At 39.2% G+C, this 19,429-nt stretch overlaps 1 protein-coding gene across 4 annotated transcripts in view; it reads right to left on the bottom strand.

Moving 5' to 3' along the window:
- FYB2 (FYN binding protein 2) overlaps window positions 1–19,429 on the bottom strand; it is a gene marked incomplete at its 3' end in the record, with an annotated part of 116,060 nt that overhangs the window by 39,440 nt on the left and 57,191 nt on the right. For all 4 annotated transcript variants that reach the window (XM_045166147.1, XM_045166148.1, XM_045166145.1 and 1 more), the window contains 1 exon segment: window positions 1,836–1,936. In XM_045166147.1, the coding sequence (XP_045022082.1) occupies window positions 1,836–1,936 (101 nt within the window).

Below are 19,429 nucleotides of genomic sequence, written 5' to 3'. Positions count from 1 at the left end.
ACAAAGGATTCCTCAGTGAAAGACTAAGGAGGGGCCTGGGTTAGCGGTTCCTTCATTGGGTACCCCAAATGATATCCCCAACAGACCCACCTTGAACATCTGTGGCCTGGAGAGAACACATGCAGGCCTCTGGTCCAGCTTCCTTCCTTCCAATCCTCAGCTTCACCCTACACACGAAGGACCTTGCCTATGTCACCCTTATCCTCTCCTGCCCCACCACAAACAGATCTCTCTGCAGCTCCATCTGTCCTGAGATGGAAGGACCCAGGGAAGAGACCCAAGCAGCATCTTAGAGACCCACCTGCAGGAGAGCATTCTGGGGGTCTCCTGAAGTCCAGAGGGAAGCTGCAGGGGAGCATCCCCTTGGCCCTGTGAGCACTTAGCTTTGTAGGAAAACACGCAGCTGGGATGCAGTCCAAATGGGGTTCACAACCTTTCTATTCAAAGTGCAGTCTGCGGACCATCAGGGCGCCTTTAGAAATGCAGAATCTCTGGCCCAACCCAGAGCAACTGACCCAGAATATATGTTACAACAAGATGCCCAGAAAATTCATGTGAACATTAGAGTTTAAGAAGCCTTGCTTTTAAGGCAGGGGCCCAGGCACCCCAACTATGAGGCAGTCCTGCCTTCTGGGTTGATGCAGACCGTAGTTCCACTTCTTAAGCTAGTATTTTACAAGCCAGTTTGGAGAATCTAGAGCTTACCCAGTCTAGGAGAAAGTTTTTCCAGTAGTTCTCTGGCCCCTTATTTCCTGGGGGGAGAATGGAAATTTCAATGGGTTCTAACTCTTACCCATGAACTTCCTAAGCACGTGTTCCCAGGCAAATGACTTCCTCTCCCAGAGCCCTGGGCTTCCTGTCTGTACAATAAAGAGGTTGAACCAGGGGATCTCTAACTCTCCTTTCAGGGAAGTCAAACACTCTTGAATGAGAAGCAGTGTAAAACTGTGGGAAAAGTATGGATCTTAGAGGCAGTCTGGGCTGTTGCACAGTATAGCCCTTCCACATATTACTTGTGTGACCTTATGCAACTCAGTCTCTCTAATTTTCGGTTTTCTGTCTCTAAAAGTGGGTGAATACAATGGCTATATCAACAGGCATGTGCACAGAGGACCTTTAACAGGACTGTGGCCCACAGCACAGCTCAGTAAATACTAGTGTTTATTCTGGCACTAATATTTATGCCTTTTGTAGAGAACTGGTTGATTCTATTGATACAAGCAGAACAAAGACACAGAAACCTGAGGAAATGCTATGAGTTTCTGATTCTTCACCATCTTGCCTGAGACAGTCTCTTTTTTCATGGAAAGGTCTGAACTTTGTCGGTAATACCAGAGGCAGGAAGACCCAGCTCCGAACCAGTTGTCAGATCCATTTAATGAATCCTCTGCTCCTATTCAGGCTAAACACAGGGACCTCATTCCCCTAGTCTGTTATCTCCCTTTTCCACAGGGAGTTACCAGGGGACTTCAAGACAGACATCAAGAGAAGAGAGATGAAGTTTCCACTGGAGGAGAAGGAAGAAAAATGAATCACCATAACTTGATTCCCCCCCCCCCCCCCATATATCTACAAAAGGCAAAGTGTCTAAGCAGATTGGTGAAGGAAAGAAGAAAGTAATGAGGAGGCAGCCCTAGGAGCTGGGAGATAGCACTGGTGCAGAGTGGGGTTTGTTTATATATTTAAGAGGCTAGAAGAGGGGAAAAGAGAGAAATGTGACAGTAAAGCAGCATGGCAGTTGACTTCTAAACTTAGAGTTAGCTGGGGGAAATACCATTTTGGACATATTTTCATTCCATACAGGATTACAATATTAATTGGCTTAGCACACTTACAATCAGCAGATTTTTTTGCAGTGCACAGGTTAATGGAGTTGCTGGAGTGTCTCAGATAGGAAATGGTTGCCTCATAATTATGTGGTTCTTCAAATTCAGCACTGAGAAGTGTGGAGGAAAAAAAGGTTACTTAAAGCAAAATATTTTTAAAACACATTTTCAAACTCTGGGTATTTTTTTCCTCATTAGAGAAGTAACACGAGTAAGTCTGGCCAACATGGTGACCTATGGGCAATATGGATGGCACACCACTCCCACTTTAAATACAGAAGATTCCTGGATGAAATATGACAATGTAAAGAATTATATCAAGAACCCATCATTTACCTAGAAATCAGTAAGGCAAAAACCCCCAGGTGCCAGACAGAGAGGAAATTCGCAATTAAAGTATCAGTGAGAATTCAGCCAAGGGACTCCATGGGAAATTGGGATCAAATAAAAAAAAGATTCCAGTGACTGGTGGCTGGGGATTTAAATTCAGTTCTAAGCCGCAGGCCTCAACTGAATGGGAAGCTGGAATAAGGTCCAGGGTCACAAAACGCCATCCCATCTGTAAAACTAATTGTAATAACCATGCACTCTCCCAAGGAGCAAACAGGAAAGCCTCCTATCTGAGGAGGGCAGTTGTAGCTCCAAGAGTCACCCAGGAGAAGGAAGAAACTCTACAGCCCAGCACCAAGGGGACGGGGTTCTAAATGCATACTATCTGTGTGTTCCTGAGACACGAAGCCAACCTGCTGTTAGAAGCGAAATCCCCACCACCGCCACCACCACCGGCTCCCCTGTAAAGGAAACCTGAAGTCATGGTTTCCCAAGGGAAGAATCCCCACTCAAAACAGGCTTATAATGGAAAACTGCTAATCACACAAGAAGATGAGCCACTATAGGTAGTCAAAAGATCGAATGAAGAGCCTGTTGTTCAGAGTGAAGTAAGCCAGAAACAGAAAAACAAATATCATATATTGACGCATATATATGGAAACTAGAAAAATAGTATTGATGAAAATATTTGCAAGGAAGGAATGGAGATGCAGACATAAAGATCAGATTTGTGGACACAGCAGCAGGAGACAGTAGAACGGATTGAGAAAGTAGTACTGACATATATACACTACCACGTGTAAAACAGGTAGCTAGTGAGAAAGTGAAAGTGAAAGTCACTCACTCATGCCCGACTCTTTGCAACTCCACAAACTATACAGTCCATGGAATTCTCCAGGCCAGAAGACTGGAGTGGGTGGCCTTTCCCTTCTCCAGGGGGTCTTCCCAACCCAGGGACCAAACCCAGGTCCCCCACATTGCAGGCAGATTCTTTACCAGCTGAACCACAAGAGAAGCCCAAGTATACTGGAGTGGGCAGCCTATCCCTTCTCCAGCAGATCTTTTCCGATTAATTTGCCAAATTTCCATAAATTTGGCAAATTCCAACCCAGGAATCAAAACAGGGTCTCCTGCATCGCAGGTGGATTCTTTACCAACTGGGCTATCAGAGGCAATAGCTAGTGGAAAGCTGCTATATGATACAGGGAGCCCAGCCAGGCACTCTGTGGTGATCAAGAGCAGTGGAAAGGGAGGAGGGAGGAAAGTTCACGAGGGAGGGGATATATATATAAATAGTTATGGCTGATTCACATTGTTTTACAGCAAGAACCAACACAACACTGTAAAGCAATTACCTTCCAATTAAAAAATAAATTTAAAAAAGAATAAAGTAGAATTAAAACGCTAAATACTAATTATTGAAGATTGTGAAACAGGGCTATGGGAATTATTCTCAGGTACCATTCAGGAGCAGGACAGAGATTTTGATTATCATTAGACTTAGTTAACTGTGGATGTCAAACTTTGTCACCACAAAAATAATAGAAATAGAATATTTAACTTCTTAAGTGGTAGAAGTTCAGTTCAGTTGCTCAGTCATGTCTGACTCTTTGCAACCTCATGGAATGCAGCATGCCAGGCCTCCCTTTCCATCGCCAACTCCCGGAGTTTACTCAAATTCATATCCATTGAGTCAGTGATGCCATCCAACCATCTCATCCTCTGTTGTCCCCTTCTTCTTCTGCCTTTGATCTTTCCCAGCATCAGAGTCTTTTCAAATGAGTCAGCTCTTCGCATCAGGTGGCCAAAGTACTGGAGTTTCAGCTTCAACATCAGTCCTTCCAATAAATATTCAGGACTGATTTCCTTTAGGATGGACTGGTTGGATACCCTTGCAGTCTAGAGGACCCTCAAGAGTCTTCTCCAACATCACAGTTCAGAAGCATCAATTTTTCAGTGCTCAGCTTTCTTTATAGTCCAACTCTCACATCCATACATGACTTCTGGAAAAACCATAGCCTTGACTAAACAGACCTTTGTTGGAAAAGTACTATCTCTGCTTTTTAATATGCTGTCTAGGTCGGTCATAACTTTCCTGCCAAAGAGTAAAAGTCTTTTAATTTCATGGCTGCAATCAACCATCTTCAGTGATTTAGGAGCCCCAAAATAATAAAGTCTGTCACTGTTTCCATTGTTTTCCCAACTATTTGCCATGAAGTGATGGGACCAGATGCCATCATCTTAGTTTTCTGAATGTTGAGCTTTAAGCCAACTTTTTCATTCTCCTCTTTCACTTTCATCAAGAGGCTCTTTAGTCCTTCTTCACTCTCTGCCATGAGGGTGGTGTCATCTGCATATCTGAGGTTACTGATATTGCTCCCAGCAATCTTGCTTGGGCTTCATCCAGCCTAGCATTTCTTAGGATGTACTCTGCATATAAGTTAAATAAGCAGGGTGACAATATACAGCCTTGACGTACTCCTTTTCCTATTTGGAACCAGTCTGTTGTTCCATGTCCAGTTCTAACTGTTGCTTCCTGACCTGCATACAGGTTTCTCAAGAGGCACGTCAGGTGGTCTGGTATTCCCATCTATTGAAGAATTTCCCAAAGTTTGCAGTAATCCACATAGTCAAAGGCTTTGACATAGTCAATAAAGCAGAAATTATGTTTTTTTGGAACTCTCTTGCTTTTTGATGATCCAGCAGATGTTGGCAATTTGATCTCTGGTTCCTCTGCCTTTTCTAAAACCAGCTTGAACATCTGGAAGTTCACGGTTCACGTATTGCTGAAGCCTGGCTTGGAGAATTTTGAGCATTACTTTACTAGTGTGTGAGATGAGTGCAATTGTGTGGTAGTTTGAGCATTCTTTGGCATTGCCTTTCTTTGGGATTGGAATGAAAACTGACCTTTTCCAATCCTGTGGCCACTGCTGAGTTTTCCAAATGTGCTGGCATATTGAGTGCAGCACTTTCACAGCATCATCTTTGAGGATTTGAAATAGCTCAACTGGAATTCCATCACCTCCACTAGCTTTGTTCGTAGTGACGCTTCCTAAGGCCCATTTTACTTCACATTCCAGGATGTCTGGCTCTAGGTGAGTGATCACACCATGTGATTATCTGGGTCATGAAAATCTTTTTGTACAGTTCTTCTGTGTATTCTTGCCACCTCTTCTTAATATCTTCTGCTTATGTTGGGTCCACACCATTTCTGTACTTTATTATGCCCATCTTTGCATGAAATGTTCCCTTGGTATCTCTAATTTTCTTGAAGAGATCTCTAGTCTTTCCCATTCTGTTGGTTTCCTCTATTTCTACATGGTAGAAGGAAAATACTAAATGAGAAAGCTTAAATATTAAGAAGGCAGGAAAGGAAAAATGAACATAAGGCATTTGCATAGTAAGTCTGAAATATAATAGGAAAAAGTCCAGACTGATCAAGAATCACAAAAAATGCACATAGATTAGTCTACTGTAAGGAAAATGGAGAGTATCTGACTGGATGTTGCAAAAATCTTGCTAATGCTGCTAAAAACTGCCAGATAAACCAAAGCTCCCATATCAATGGAGAAAGTGTGTAAAGCAAACTTTCCAAAAGAAAGCTTAGGTAGGTGTATTAATATCAGACCACACTTTAGCATGACTGATCAAGACAATGAGGGAAGGCACACGCATGTCCGTACACACACAAATTACAGATACCAAAGGGGACCAAACTAGAGTTTGTTTCAGACTTTCAGAAATCTAAGAAAAATATTAAGATCAGCTCTCTGCCAATAAATTTGAAATTTTAGGGAAATTTGGCAAATTAGTAGGGAAATGTAAAATTACCACAGTGACTGAAGAAGAACTAGAAAGACTAGTAGGCTAACAAACCATTAAAGGGCGCAAATCTATAGCACTCACACCCACCTCCACACTCAATGCATCTCTCTCCTTTTCATCCACTATGTTTTATGAGAAAATTTTAGCAAAGTTTCAGAGGATAGAAAAAGAGAAAAACTACTTTACTCATTTTCAGAGGATAGTGTAATTTTGATATGAAAATCACAAAAATTTCAAACAATGAAATAAAAATAAAGCCCAGTTTCATGTAAGAAAATTTAGCCTAAACTAAGTACTAAATAAATGAATTAGTATTAAAATCAACTTAAGAATAACTAAAATTTATTCCAAGACTTCAAGGATGGCTCAACATCTGAAAATCTATCACTGCAGTGAATCACATTGAAACAATGAGAGAGAAAAACTCGTTTAACTATTTTAATAGATATAAAAAAATTTCCATGTAGATAAACTCTATCAACTAGGTTAAATGCCAACAGATACCACACTTAATAATGAAGTCTAATAAACTTTAGTTGATATCTAAACTCTATCGGGAATGCCTGAAATAGGAAAAAGTCAAATCCATAGAAAATTGAACAAAAGGATATGACAGATATCACAGAAGAAAAAAATTGATCATTTACAAAAGTAAATTTGAAGTCTTATGGTCAACAGGAAGATGGAGTCAAGACAATGAGAATTTCATTTACATCCATCAGTTTAGCAAGAATCCCCCAACTAGAAAAGCACACCACATTTGGCAAGAACACGGAGAAACTCTCTATACTGGTTTAAGAGGACAGCCATTTTGAGAGATAAGTTTTCAATACCTATTATAGTAAAACTGAAGTTTCTTATTTATTATTATTTAGCAATTTCTACTTTAAGTAAATAACCTAGAGAAACTTGCTTATATTCACTTGGAAATACATAAGGATGATCACTGCAATATCATTGGGAAATGTGAAGATAAGAAACGATTTCAATGTCCCTCAGTCAGAAAATACACCAATTATGATACATTCAGAGGTTAAAGCGTCTGCCTGCAGTGCGGGAGACCCAGATTCGATCCCTGGGTGGGGAAGATCCCCTGGAGAAGGAAATGGCAACCCACTCCAGTATTCTTGCCTGGAGAATCCCATGGAGGGAGGAGCCTGGTAGGCTACAGTCCATGGGGTCGCAAAGAGTAGGACACAATGAGTGACTTCACTTTCACTTTCTTTCACATGAAATATATATAGTATGCAATTATAATGAATAAACTAGCTGTACCTGCATCAGCATAGATAGAATATGAAAACAGCTTTGAAAAAATTCAAGTTTCAGAAGGATAAACAAGATGCTGTTCATACAAAAATGTAAAATTCTGTATCTTTAACAGATATCTGAGTTTGTAGCTGAAGAATAAGAAATACAAATGGAGACACTCTAATATTCATAGTTGGAGTTGCACTGGGAAGAAAGAAACAAGACTAGGGAGTGAAAGGAAGAAGGCTTCCTACAATTGTATCCACAGCAAACGGAAAATCACTTCTTTACCCGAACTGTGGATAGGAGAGAGACAAACAAATCATCCATAATCCTTCCACCATCACACAAGTGAGCTCTTTTCATTTTGGTATTCTTCCAGATTTCTGCCCTATTTCTATAGTAATAGACAATGGAAAGGCTGGACTTCCTCCTTTGTTTCCCTACTTTTTTTTTTTTAATATTATAAGCATATTCCACTCGATTCCCTATCTATATTTGACCACTTTGGTTATTTCAGGGATTTCTTTCATAATCTCTGTAATATGTTAAGATATGTATGAACAGTTCATTTTGCTGAGGAGGAAAAATTATGAACTCTAATGCATCAGTAATTTCTCCCCTCACTATTTTCTTCCCTTCCCCCTTCATAAAATAATCGAGAAAAATGTTCTTAAATTATAGACTATGCCATGCATCTTATGCTCCAGTGACCTAACAATCTCCATGGGTCTATGGTAAATTAACTTTATTAATTAGAAACAATTTGTGGAAATGTTGAAAGAAATGTCTAATCAATTTCTTGGATTACTTTTGTCAGAAATGAATAAATATCTGACTTCAGATAATCAGAAAGAATTTCAACAGAGCATAAAAAAAGTCATCTTTCAGATCAGTTGTCTTTATAGAGAGGCAGTCCTAGGATTTATGTTAAAAGGGAAAAAAGACACTGTACGTGTATTTAAACTTCCCTTTCTGCGATCTGAGAATGTCTTTTATCTTTTTCCTGGTCCATTAAAATAAGATCTGAGATACACCTTGATTTAATATGACATGGGTCAATATAATGAACCTGGATTTCTGGGAAGAAATAATTCTATAATTTAAATATATCTATGCTTCAATTTCTTTGTTTCCACATTTATTAAAATATTTGTGTACAGTCTGTATCTAGAACTTTAGACGTCATTGGGAGGCAACACAGAATTACTGACAGACTCGGAGCTTGGGATCAGACAGATTTGAATTTGAATCCTCTCTCTTACATTTTCTATTAAAAGTATTGAATAATAAATCTTCAGTTTCTTACTCCACAAAACAGTAATAATAAAATCTACTTGAAAGGTATACTATAGATATTGAATGAAATATCTGCCCTCTGCATATAGGCATTCCACCAAAATTGTGCTACAAATTTATTATATTATTAAAATTACAGTATTTTAAAAAAGAAGTGTTGAGGTTTGCATTTTGGAAAGTTCCTTTTATTACTTGCATATAGCATCAGGTTTTTATCTTTTGTGCCTTTCTTATAGAAAACCTCTAGTAATTTAAACATTACATAATAAAACATGAATGCTTCTTAATGATACCTTCAACATTATGTTCCTGGAGAAATAAGAACCCTGTAAATGCAGTGGAAATGTTAAAGATGACTTGTAAAAGCAAATCTTTTCTAACTGTATTTGGACCCTTAGAAACCTATCTTCTAAACAGATTTTTGGACTCTCTGGATGAAACACAGACTTGTGACTTCCTCTCATGGTTGTTTCCACTTGCTATGTCCACCCCTGGGCCACCACCCTCCTTTGAAGAAAATGATTAATCAACCTCTGTATCAGCTGCTAGGGAAGCAGCTCACATAGCATATTCAAACACCTATTCCCTTCGTCAAACAGTGACGTTTTCCACGACAGGATCAGCGGCTAATTGTTGAGGGTGCTACATGCTGGACACTGCACCTAGATTCATTCCATCCACCTCTCACTGGTCGTGTGATCTCACTGGTTGGGTCACCAGCAGTTCAGTGGTGGAATAACTTGAGTTAACATGTGGGAAATGCCTGATAGGTATATTTCCATGCTCATCTTCTCCTATACTACACTGCATGAGGACGAGTCAAAAAGTTTTGCTGCAAGACAGTTCTGAAAAATCTAAAGAACCTGAATTAAAATAGAAAAGACTGAGACTTACACAACAAAACCAGCGTGCCCTACTTTTCATCTGTTTTATTAGGGGTGTGGACCTAAGTTGAAAATCCAACTTATTCCATTTTTTTCGATGGTCCACCAGTTCTAGAAATAGGAAGAAGAGTTGTAGCTTAGCCAGCAGCTGCTCCCTGTGACATTCTACAGGTTCCTGGTGACAAGGAAGGATGAGACCATCTGATCTCTCAATTACCCAAAGTCCCAAAGTGGAAAAGTTTTTTATCTCTAATAAATACTTCTTATAAGACTAACCTCCCCATAGGCTTTTACCCTAAGAAATTCCTGACTGAAAGAATTAATTCTTGAATCAAATGACTGGTAATTAGACTGCAAACAATGGCATCCATTCTATCTAAACTGGATCTCAAAATGCATTTCTGCGAGGTTTACAAAATTGCATGGAAATTTTTTATTTAAATTTTTCCTCATAAGCTATTCCAACCTCTGTCTTCTAAATATTAGATAATGGTTAAAGATGAAGTAGTTGACCAGAATGGCTATAAGGAGAGACACACTTCTGGAAATAGAGGCTTTTATGGTGGAATCTCCACACCTCTAGCCAGCTTTACCTGGCTGCGACCCTGCCTACATAGTTGGATCCAAGTCTCTTCTTCCTTTAATCCTGTTTCTGAGGAGGATGAGATGATTGCCATTATGCTGTGTTTAGCACAGTGCTTGGCACAAAGAGTTCACTACTTCCATTTACAGTAATATTTACTACCATCTCCCCCTCTGCGCACAGCAACCACTTGGACTTTAGCTTCTACTGCCTCTACCACCAGTTCTTCTACTTCTACCACTTTTCCAGAACACACACACACACCCCTCTACATATACACACCTCTTTGTATTTGATTTTACTATCATTTTACATATGAGTTTATGTAGCCTATATATGTTTATGTACATATACATGTATACACGTGTGTGTATGCATGCCCAATTCCTACTTCTGCATGTTTCATAACTTCACAGATTCTACTATGACTCTACAATAGCATCAACAACAATGTCATTCAGCCCTGGACACAGGTATTTGTTTCTAATTCATGAATGGGTAAGTCAACTCTCTCTACATAAGGGCCACAAAAGTACAATGACTAAAGGGATGGTTAATTTTGTGTGTCAACTTGACTGGTCACAGAGTGTCCTGATAAATATTATTTCTAGAACTGTTTAGAGGGCGTTTCTAGATGAAGTTAGCATTTGAGTCAGTGGGTTCAGTAGAGTAGACTGCCCTCCCTAATACAAGTAGGCATCATGCAATCCACTGAGGGTCTGAACAGAACCAAAGGAGGAGGAAAGAGGAATTCACTCAATTTGTCCTGGCTCATCTGTTGATCTGGGTCATGTCAACTCATCTTCTCCTGCCCTTGGGCTGGGATTTATCCCATTGGCTACCCTGTTCTCAGGCTGTTGGACTTAGAATTATACCACCGGCTTTTCTGCTTATAGATGGCAGATCATGGGACTTCTTGGCCTCTATAACTGTGTGAGCCAGTTCCTCATACTTAATAAATAATGAAATATTATATATGTAATATATGCAATCTAATATATAATGCATAAATACATAAAATACATGCCCTACTGGTTCTGTTCCTCTGGAGAACCCTGACTAATACAATGACCAGGTAAATGTTACTAGAGTAATCTCAGTTTCAGGAGTAATATTATTGACTTTGAAACTACTGTGTCAAACCACTGATCTCATTCATAAGGAGGGCATGTCAACAATAATAATAGCTAATAACTTTTATTCCCTTACTTTGTGCTAGGCACTGTTCCAAGTATATTTCTCAATTTATTTGATTCTCAATTTTCCCTATGAAGATACTATCACTTTTTCCATATTCAAATGAGAAAACTGAAGCACAATCCAGGTCACAGAGTCATAAGCAGCAGAGCAGAGATTAGAAGCTAGATATTTGAGTGCAGAATCTTGGGTCCCAATCACTCTGTTGTAGAATTTCTCGGAAAAATAGAAGTGCCAGCTGAGGTCAAACAGAGTATGAACAGCTCCTACAGCAATGGAAGTCGTTACAGGAGGTCATTGGCACACACCGCAGAGAGGACCCAAGAGGACCAAACCAACTATGAAGCAAAGCCATGATGAGAGGCCATCGTGTGTGATGAAGACAGGGAGGTACAGAAGCGCTAAGATTTCTCACTCATTAACTCACATGGCCTCATTCCCTCAAACTCTGTTCACGCTAATGCTATATACGTTCTCTCCTTGAATCCTCTCAGTAGCACATGTGGAAACTGAGGCTTGGACAACTTCAGTAACTCACTCAAGACAGCACCACTGTGGGCCAAGAAAACAGGCCTTCTAATTCCTGCTCCATTGCTCTTTTCTTTGGAACTACAGGAACAAGGAAAAATGAGAAATGAAAATGATGAAGCCCAGAGTGATGGTGAAGGTCACGGAGCTTAAAAGTGGATTTTAGATGATATTTTTCAAAATTTCGTTAGGCTGATTCAATGGTTTCACAGATCAATTCTTCTATATAGCAGTCATTATATGGGGAACATGTGACAAGGTAGTTACTATATTTCTCTGTGCCTGATATTATCACTTATAAGAATAGTATTACTTAACCTTAATAGTATTACTTAACAGAATCAATGAAATCACTGATGAACTTAGGAATGACTCTTTAAACGCACCCTGACTTCTACTAATGCAACCACTAAGCAATTTTTCTAATAATCTAGTGGCAACTTTCAATGCATGAATAAAAGATGACCCCAAGCCCTCATCTTTATTATTAAGGTCAAGCTTTAAAATACCTGAATTTCAAATTTCAGGGTGTCTGCTTTGAGGTGGGATATCATATCTGAGAGCATTTGTTTTAAGAAGTGAAAGGAAGGGTTATCTGAGCTACTGGCAGGCTTTCCTAGGAAACAGACCTCCTGAAGCCAGGCGCTGCCTGCAGCCCTAGACCTTGTTACAAACAAACCCTGCACTCCAAACACACGACAAATTGCTGCCATTTATTAAGTGTTTACAACATTGCTGGGCACTTTGTGGAATTATAGATACATATCTTGATCTTCACAGTGACCCAAAAAAGGCAGGATTTATTGATTTCTCCATTTTCCCATGTGAGGAAATCGGAGGCCCAGAGATATCAAATAACTCTTCTAAGATCACACAGCTAGTGTGGAGCTCAAAATATAAACCTAAGGCTATCTGACCACAAAGTCTATGCTCTTAACTCCTTATAACACATTCCTTCGATCTTTCTATTTTCAAGTATTGCTGTGTTGTTCAATTTAAACAAATCTCAAAATTATGTAGTTGGTAAGAAAGAAGTATTTGACTCTCTCCCTGCTTTCAAAGAATTTATAATTTGGACAGGGAGCTGAACTACACCCAAGAATCTAGAAAATAACAAAAACAGACTGTATATAATTGAGTCTCAAGCTAAGAACCATCTAAGTCCATTATATTACTCAGCCAGTACTGGCTGAACTATTATTACCTGCTACACAGACTGCCACTATGCATTCTAATTATGTCAAGTTACTGTGGATCCTCAGCACATCAGGATGTTTCTTGCCCCTGTGCTTTTGCATGTGTGGTTCCTCTGCTTGTAACAACCTTACCTCCAATGTCCTTTCCACAAACTTTCACTTATTCTTTATTTTTTTTTCAGCTTGGTAATTTTCCTTTATTATGATGACTAACAAGTGAACAGGCCTTTTTTTACGTTACTTTTTTTGTTGGAGTACAGTTGCTTTACAGTGTTGTGTTAGTTTCTACTGTACAGCAAAGTGAATCAGCTGTACATATACACATATCCTCTCTTTTTTGAATTTCTTTCCCATTTAGGTTACCACAGAGTATTCAGTAGAGTTCTCTGTGCTATACAGTAGCTCTTACTTACTCTTTATGACACTAATTAAGTATCATTTTTCTCTGGTCCTTCAACAGTTTATTCTCCACACAGCAGCCAGGATGATCTTTTAAAAAGATAGCTCAGATCTTGTCACAATCTTGCTTATGCTATTTAATTTAAAAACAACAAATGTTAATTCATGTTGTTAAATGTTGTTAAAAATGTTGTTAAATGAATTAACAACAATGTTAATTCATGTTGATGTATGGCAAAAATCATCACAATATCATAAAGTAACTATCTTCTAATTAAACAAAAAGTAACAACAAAACCATCGAATGCCTCACCTGTATGATCTCAGCCCTAGCAACCTCTCCAAACTCCCTACGACCCTCTTTCTCCCTCATTACACTCTAACCACACTGGTCTCCTCTCTGTTTTACAAGGATGCTATCCACTCTCCTACATCAAGGACTTTGCAAATGCTGTTCCTGCTTCCTGGAATGTTTCTGTATGGCCAGCTGCCTCTCAACCACTAGGACTCACCTTAGAAGTGTGGCCATGTCAAATTATTTAGCCTGTGACTCAAGTTTTCTCATTTATAAAATCTATAATAGTTGTATCTACTTCTTAAAGATTGTCACAAATGAAATCATTCACATACTTAGAGCGGACACTATGTCAGCACTGACTGCTGTTTCTAATACTGTCATTGTTTCATTGTTGACACAGTGGCTCCCTAGGCTATCTGCCTATTTCTACCTGCTTCTTCACTATATGTTATTTATACAGTATCCAGATTGATCTTCCCCAAATAAACGTCAGCTCACTACCTGGCTTCCCCATGCATTTAGAGCAAAATCCAAACTCAGCCCATGGCTTCTAAGAATCACCACTGGAACTGCCCTAGCACACTGTGTTTTAGCTCTAGCCCTTGCCTTTTTCGTTCTTGAAACTCACTGAGAGTGGTTCTCCCTTGAAAGTGCATCCCGGCTGTCCCTCTCTTGGAACGTCTTCTAGACCCTCCATGATGGGGTCCTCGTCATTGAGGTCTCAGCCCCAATGTCACTACTTCAGGAAGGCTTTTCCTGATGGCCCTCTACCTCCTTGGCTTCATTTCCAATCCCATTTTATTATCCTAATATGCTTTAATTTTTTTCTTTATAAAAGTAGACTCACAGATACAGAAAGCAAACTAGTGGTTACCAGTTGTAGGAGGAGGGTCAATATATGGGTGGGGAAGAAGGAGGGACAAACTCTTGGATGTAAGGTAGTCTATAATGATATATTACACAACAGAGGGAAGATAGCCAATATTTGTAATAACTGTAAATGGAGTGTAACCTTTAAAACTTATATATATTTTTTTCCTCATAGCATTTACCACTGTTCAAGTAAGAACTACAGCCGTATCTTATTTGACCACCGTGTCATTTCTCTGTTATCATTATTTTACTTGAGTGCCTTAGGAAAGGCATTCATTCCCTGGGATCTATTCTTCCTAGTCATAACATAGGTCCTAGACATGATCACATAATCTGCTCAGCCCTAGAAGACACTTGTATTCCCCACTCTGTGTGGGGTAGAAATACCAAAAACACAAACATAAAAGTATGTTCCAAAGTACCAGGTTGAAGGAGGCCATCCAGACATTGAAAACAGGTTTATATTATCTTTTAAAGACTATTGTCAAAACGAAAACCAAAATTAAATGTTTGGGAGAGAATACGGTGGACTCCTAAGATCTACCCACAGACCCTCACATGAGAGAAACATTGTACCGTCTGAATCTATTCTCCTGAAATAAAGAGCTTCTCTCTCTGTTAGTGCCTGAATCAGAGATTTCCTGACTCAGGACTCCCTTCTGACTCTTAATAGGAAAAAACCCATAGTTATAGCTAATGAATAAAATATTAGCCAACAGTCAACTCTGCTAAGTACTAACATAGACCCAGGGCTGATTGCTGCCCTGGGACTAACCTGCTTTGCTCACACACACAAATAGAAGCTGCTTATTCAAGAGGCATGCCAACTAGCTTGGTTTGCGTGAAAGAGTGATGACAAAGGATAAACTCCAAAGAGTCATTTCATTAATGTGATATTAATATTCTAGAGAGAAGAAGAAAGGGAGAGGGCAAGGGTTGAAGAAACTAAGACTCATTGATCATCTTCTGTGTACTCCCGAGCTTTATATAATCTATATCATTTAGTCTTTGTGACAATCAATGAAGTAAATATTACTATGTTCACTTTAGAGATGTGCATATCAAAGCTCTGAGCTGTTCAGTGACTTGTATTAGAGGCAGGGTTGAACCCTTGCTAATTTGACTCTGGGCCTGTACTGCTCCATTACACAATGCCGCTTATATGTAATACACAGTATAAAGGGGCTTAGAAGTAAAAATGGCTATTGTAAATGCACTGAGTTCCTAAAAAGAGGATTACAAAATATATCCGCAGAGATACAGCAAAAACATAGACCCCTGTTATGTGAATAATGGTTAAAAACAATAAGAGTTTGAGATTAGGGAAGAATGTAGTCCTTAGATACTTTTTTTAAAATATCATGTAAAGAAAAAATAAAGGGACTTCCCTGCTGATTCAGTGGTTAAGAATAACTATAGTTATAGTTAGCTATAACTAATCCTCATTAGCTATAACTATGGGTTTTTTCCTATTAAGAAGAGTCAGAGGGTAGTCCTGAGTCAGGGAATCTCTGATTCAGACACTAAAACAGAGAGAAGCTCTTTATTTCAGGGGATGCAGGTTCGATAACCTGGTCAGGAAATGAAGGTCCCACATGCCTCTGAGCAACTAAGCCCTCGTGCCAAAACTAGAGAGGTCGTCCACTGAAATGAAAGATCTGCATGATGCAATGAAGATCCCATCTGCCACAACTTAACACCCAAAATGGCCAAATAGATAATTTTTTTTTTTTAAAGAAAGGAGTAGAGATGACATCCATTGCATCAATCAGTAGATCCAGGATGGATGATTGAGAGTGTAGAGTAAGGAAGTCATTTCTTTTCCAGCCCAACTTCAAGGACTTTCAAATAAACAAACAAATGTGTGTGTGGGCACATGTAAGACATTTTTTATACACTGCTGTATTCTCAATGTAGTCTCAATATAAGAGGACTTGGAATATGGTAGATGCTCAGCAAATATGTGTTAAATGAATAAAATCTGCCCTCCCAAAAGAAAAACACTGAAATCTCCAGGCAATGAGTTCCCCATGAAGGATTTTTGAAGAGAATAAGGTTCTGAACATGAATCCCTGCCCTTGGTGAGAGGTTATATAACAGCTAAGCAAACTTTACTCAACACTCTCTAGACACTTTGTAATGCACTAAACACTTTAAAACTATTATTTAACCCATGCCACAACTGCATGTGTTAGGAACTATTAATATCCCATTTTACATAAGTAAAACTGAGGTTTGCAGAAGTTAAGACATTTGCCCAAGACTACATAAACGTGAAGTGGCAAGACTGAGATTAAAAGCTCAGATTTGTGTTGATATTATGCTATATGGCCTGTTGCATCAGATAATTGCCAGGTCCCCTTCCAGTAATGAGATCTGACATATTCTATTTCTAATCTCTTTATTGACGATTAATACCATGAACATGGAAGATGTTCTTCCCAAACAAGCAGCAGTTTCCATGGAAGCTGTATCTAAGAATGCTCAGCATCATGGCATTTACTTGTTCAAAGTAATTTCTTGGCATTACAAGATAAAATTCAAAACCCTTAGCATGGCACTTAATGTATTTCAGAAGTCAATGTCATGTCTTACTTTTCCACATCAGCATCCTTCTTCTGTCTGTTTATATCCTCTTCTCTACCACCTTGCTTTCAATCATGTTCTAGCTCTATAGTGAACATCCACTGGTCTGTCCTTCGGTCTGTCCAGCCATCCATTCTTCCATCTACCTACTATAAGTCAAGAATGTCGTCATTTCTGGGAATAATACTCTACCCTCACCTACCTTAGAAAGTGAAAGTGCTAGCAGCTCAATCCTGTCTGACTCTTTGCCACCCATGGACTATAGCCCGCCAGGCTCCTATGTCCATGGAATTCTTCAGGCAAGAACACTGGAGTGGGTGGGTAGCCATTCCCTTTTCCAGGGGATCTTCCTGACCCAGGAGTCGAACCCAGGTCTCCTGCATTGCAGGCAGGTTCTTTACTGCCTGAGCTACAGAATCTCACAAAAGGGAACAAATAAGGAAACCTGTGTAATCCTGACCTATCATTACAGGATACATTTCAAGTTCTTTTTACTTCCATGAAGCCACACCTAAGTATTCTGGTCCCTCTTCATCTCTCGTCTTTCACTGTCATAGCACTATGGCTCATATCATCTCTGAGGTATAGCAAGTCTCATTTTAGATGAGGTTAAGTTTTAAAGTCAAAGGAAACTATTTAGAGTCAAACTGAAACTGTGCTTGTAAATCCCTTAGCAAGAAGGTGTCACTCCAGAGACTGACTACAGTTTCCCAATACTTGCTTATCACAGCAAGTTTGCCGCACTGCCCCGCATGTTGAAATGGATGATTGAAATGCCAGAGAAGAAGTCAGCTTAGTTCAGAGCCAAGCTGCAGAGAAAATGCATATCGAGCTGAACACTACTGTCGCAGCGCACTCATAATCACACTGAGATGCTCACAGTATTCAAGGCAGGAGGGAATCAAGACCGACTTAGAGCACAGCAGAAGTGCATTGTCCCCTCAAACACTGGAGCCCACGTTCATAGAGTAAATAGTACAGATCATCTCCGAGCTGTCTGATTTTTCCTCTCTTTCACGCAAATGCACACAGAAGGCAGCTGACTTACCCTGTCATCACTGAACTCTTTCAAATGGGTAATTGAACGGGGTTCCCAAAGCACATGAATTTTATCTAGCTCCATGCAGTTTGTTCCTTGTTGAACCAGATCATCTCATCCAATCCTTGGTGTACAGAATCCTCCGTTATTTGGTTCCTATCTCCCTCTAACAATGCATTCCTTCCCATTTCTTACTATACTTTCTATACTCTCACTCAACTAGTTCAGTTTCCAAAAGAAAACAGGATACTCCACACTTTTTGGTTCTGCTTATGATGTCTTTTCCTGTGTTTTCTGACAGATGTTTATCCTTAATACTTAGTTCACATGTTGCATCTTCCCTGTTAGGTTGATTGAATTAATGCCTGTATTCTTCATCCCTTCCTGGATCCCTGCCCAATGCCATGTAACCTTCCAGTGTTTTACTCTAACTCAGTATTTGCAAGATTGCCTGGATAGCCTGCAACATATGAGCCAGGCAGTTGAGCCTAGCCCAGATCACCTGAACCCATACTCACTGTGTTTACTATTGTTATATTGTTATTATGGAGTATTATTGTAGTAATAGCAAACTGATATGTTTTCTATAAAAAAAACTTCCCTGACCCTCCCAAGGAAAAGTGATCTCTCCACATTTTTGTGACCTCTGAAACTTGTACCTTTCTCTATTATAAAATGTAATACATTCTACTATTATAAACATTTAATGAGTGAATAGGTAGTATGATCATTTTTAGGTTTAGTTTTCCTTCTACGACTGACCTTCTTGAGAACAGGAGCATCTTTGGGAAGGAGTTAAGGTGATACACTCAAAACAGTTTGGGCATATCTATTAGTACAGCCATTATGGAATACTGGATGGTGGTTCCTCAGAAAATTAAAAATTGAAGTGCCATATGATCCAGAAGTCCTACTCCTCAGTATATACCCAAAGGAAATGAAAACAGGGTCTCAAACAGATATCTGCACTCCTATATAGACTGCAGTTATTACAATGGCCAAGATATGGAAATAACAGAAATGTCTCTCAACAGAAGAATGGGTACAGAAGATGTGAGATATATATATAACGTATATGTGTATATAGTAGATATATATGTGTGTAAATGTGATAGATAACAAATGTTAAAGATATGTGAATGTAATATATTATAAATGTGATATATATAAAGATAGATATATATGGAATATTATTCAACCTTGAAAAAGGCCATCTTGCCATTTGCAACGTGGATGAACCTCAAGGGCATTATGCTAAATAAGTCAGAGAAAAGACAAATACTATGTGATATCACTTATATGTGGAATCTTAAAA

The sequence above is a fragment of the Bubalus bubalis genome, chromosome 6 (genome assembly GCF_019923935.1).
Source record: "Bubalus bubalis isolate 160015118507 breed Murrah chromosome 6, NDDB_SH_1, whole genome shotgun sequence".
NCBI lineage: Eukaryota > Metazoa > Chordata > Mammalia > Artiodactyla > Bovidae > Bubalus > Bubalus bubalis.
This window is presented reverse-complemented; position numbering and strand designations above follow the sequence as displayed.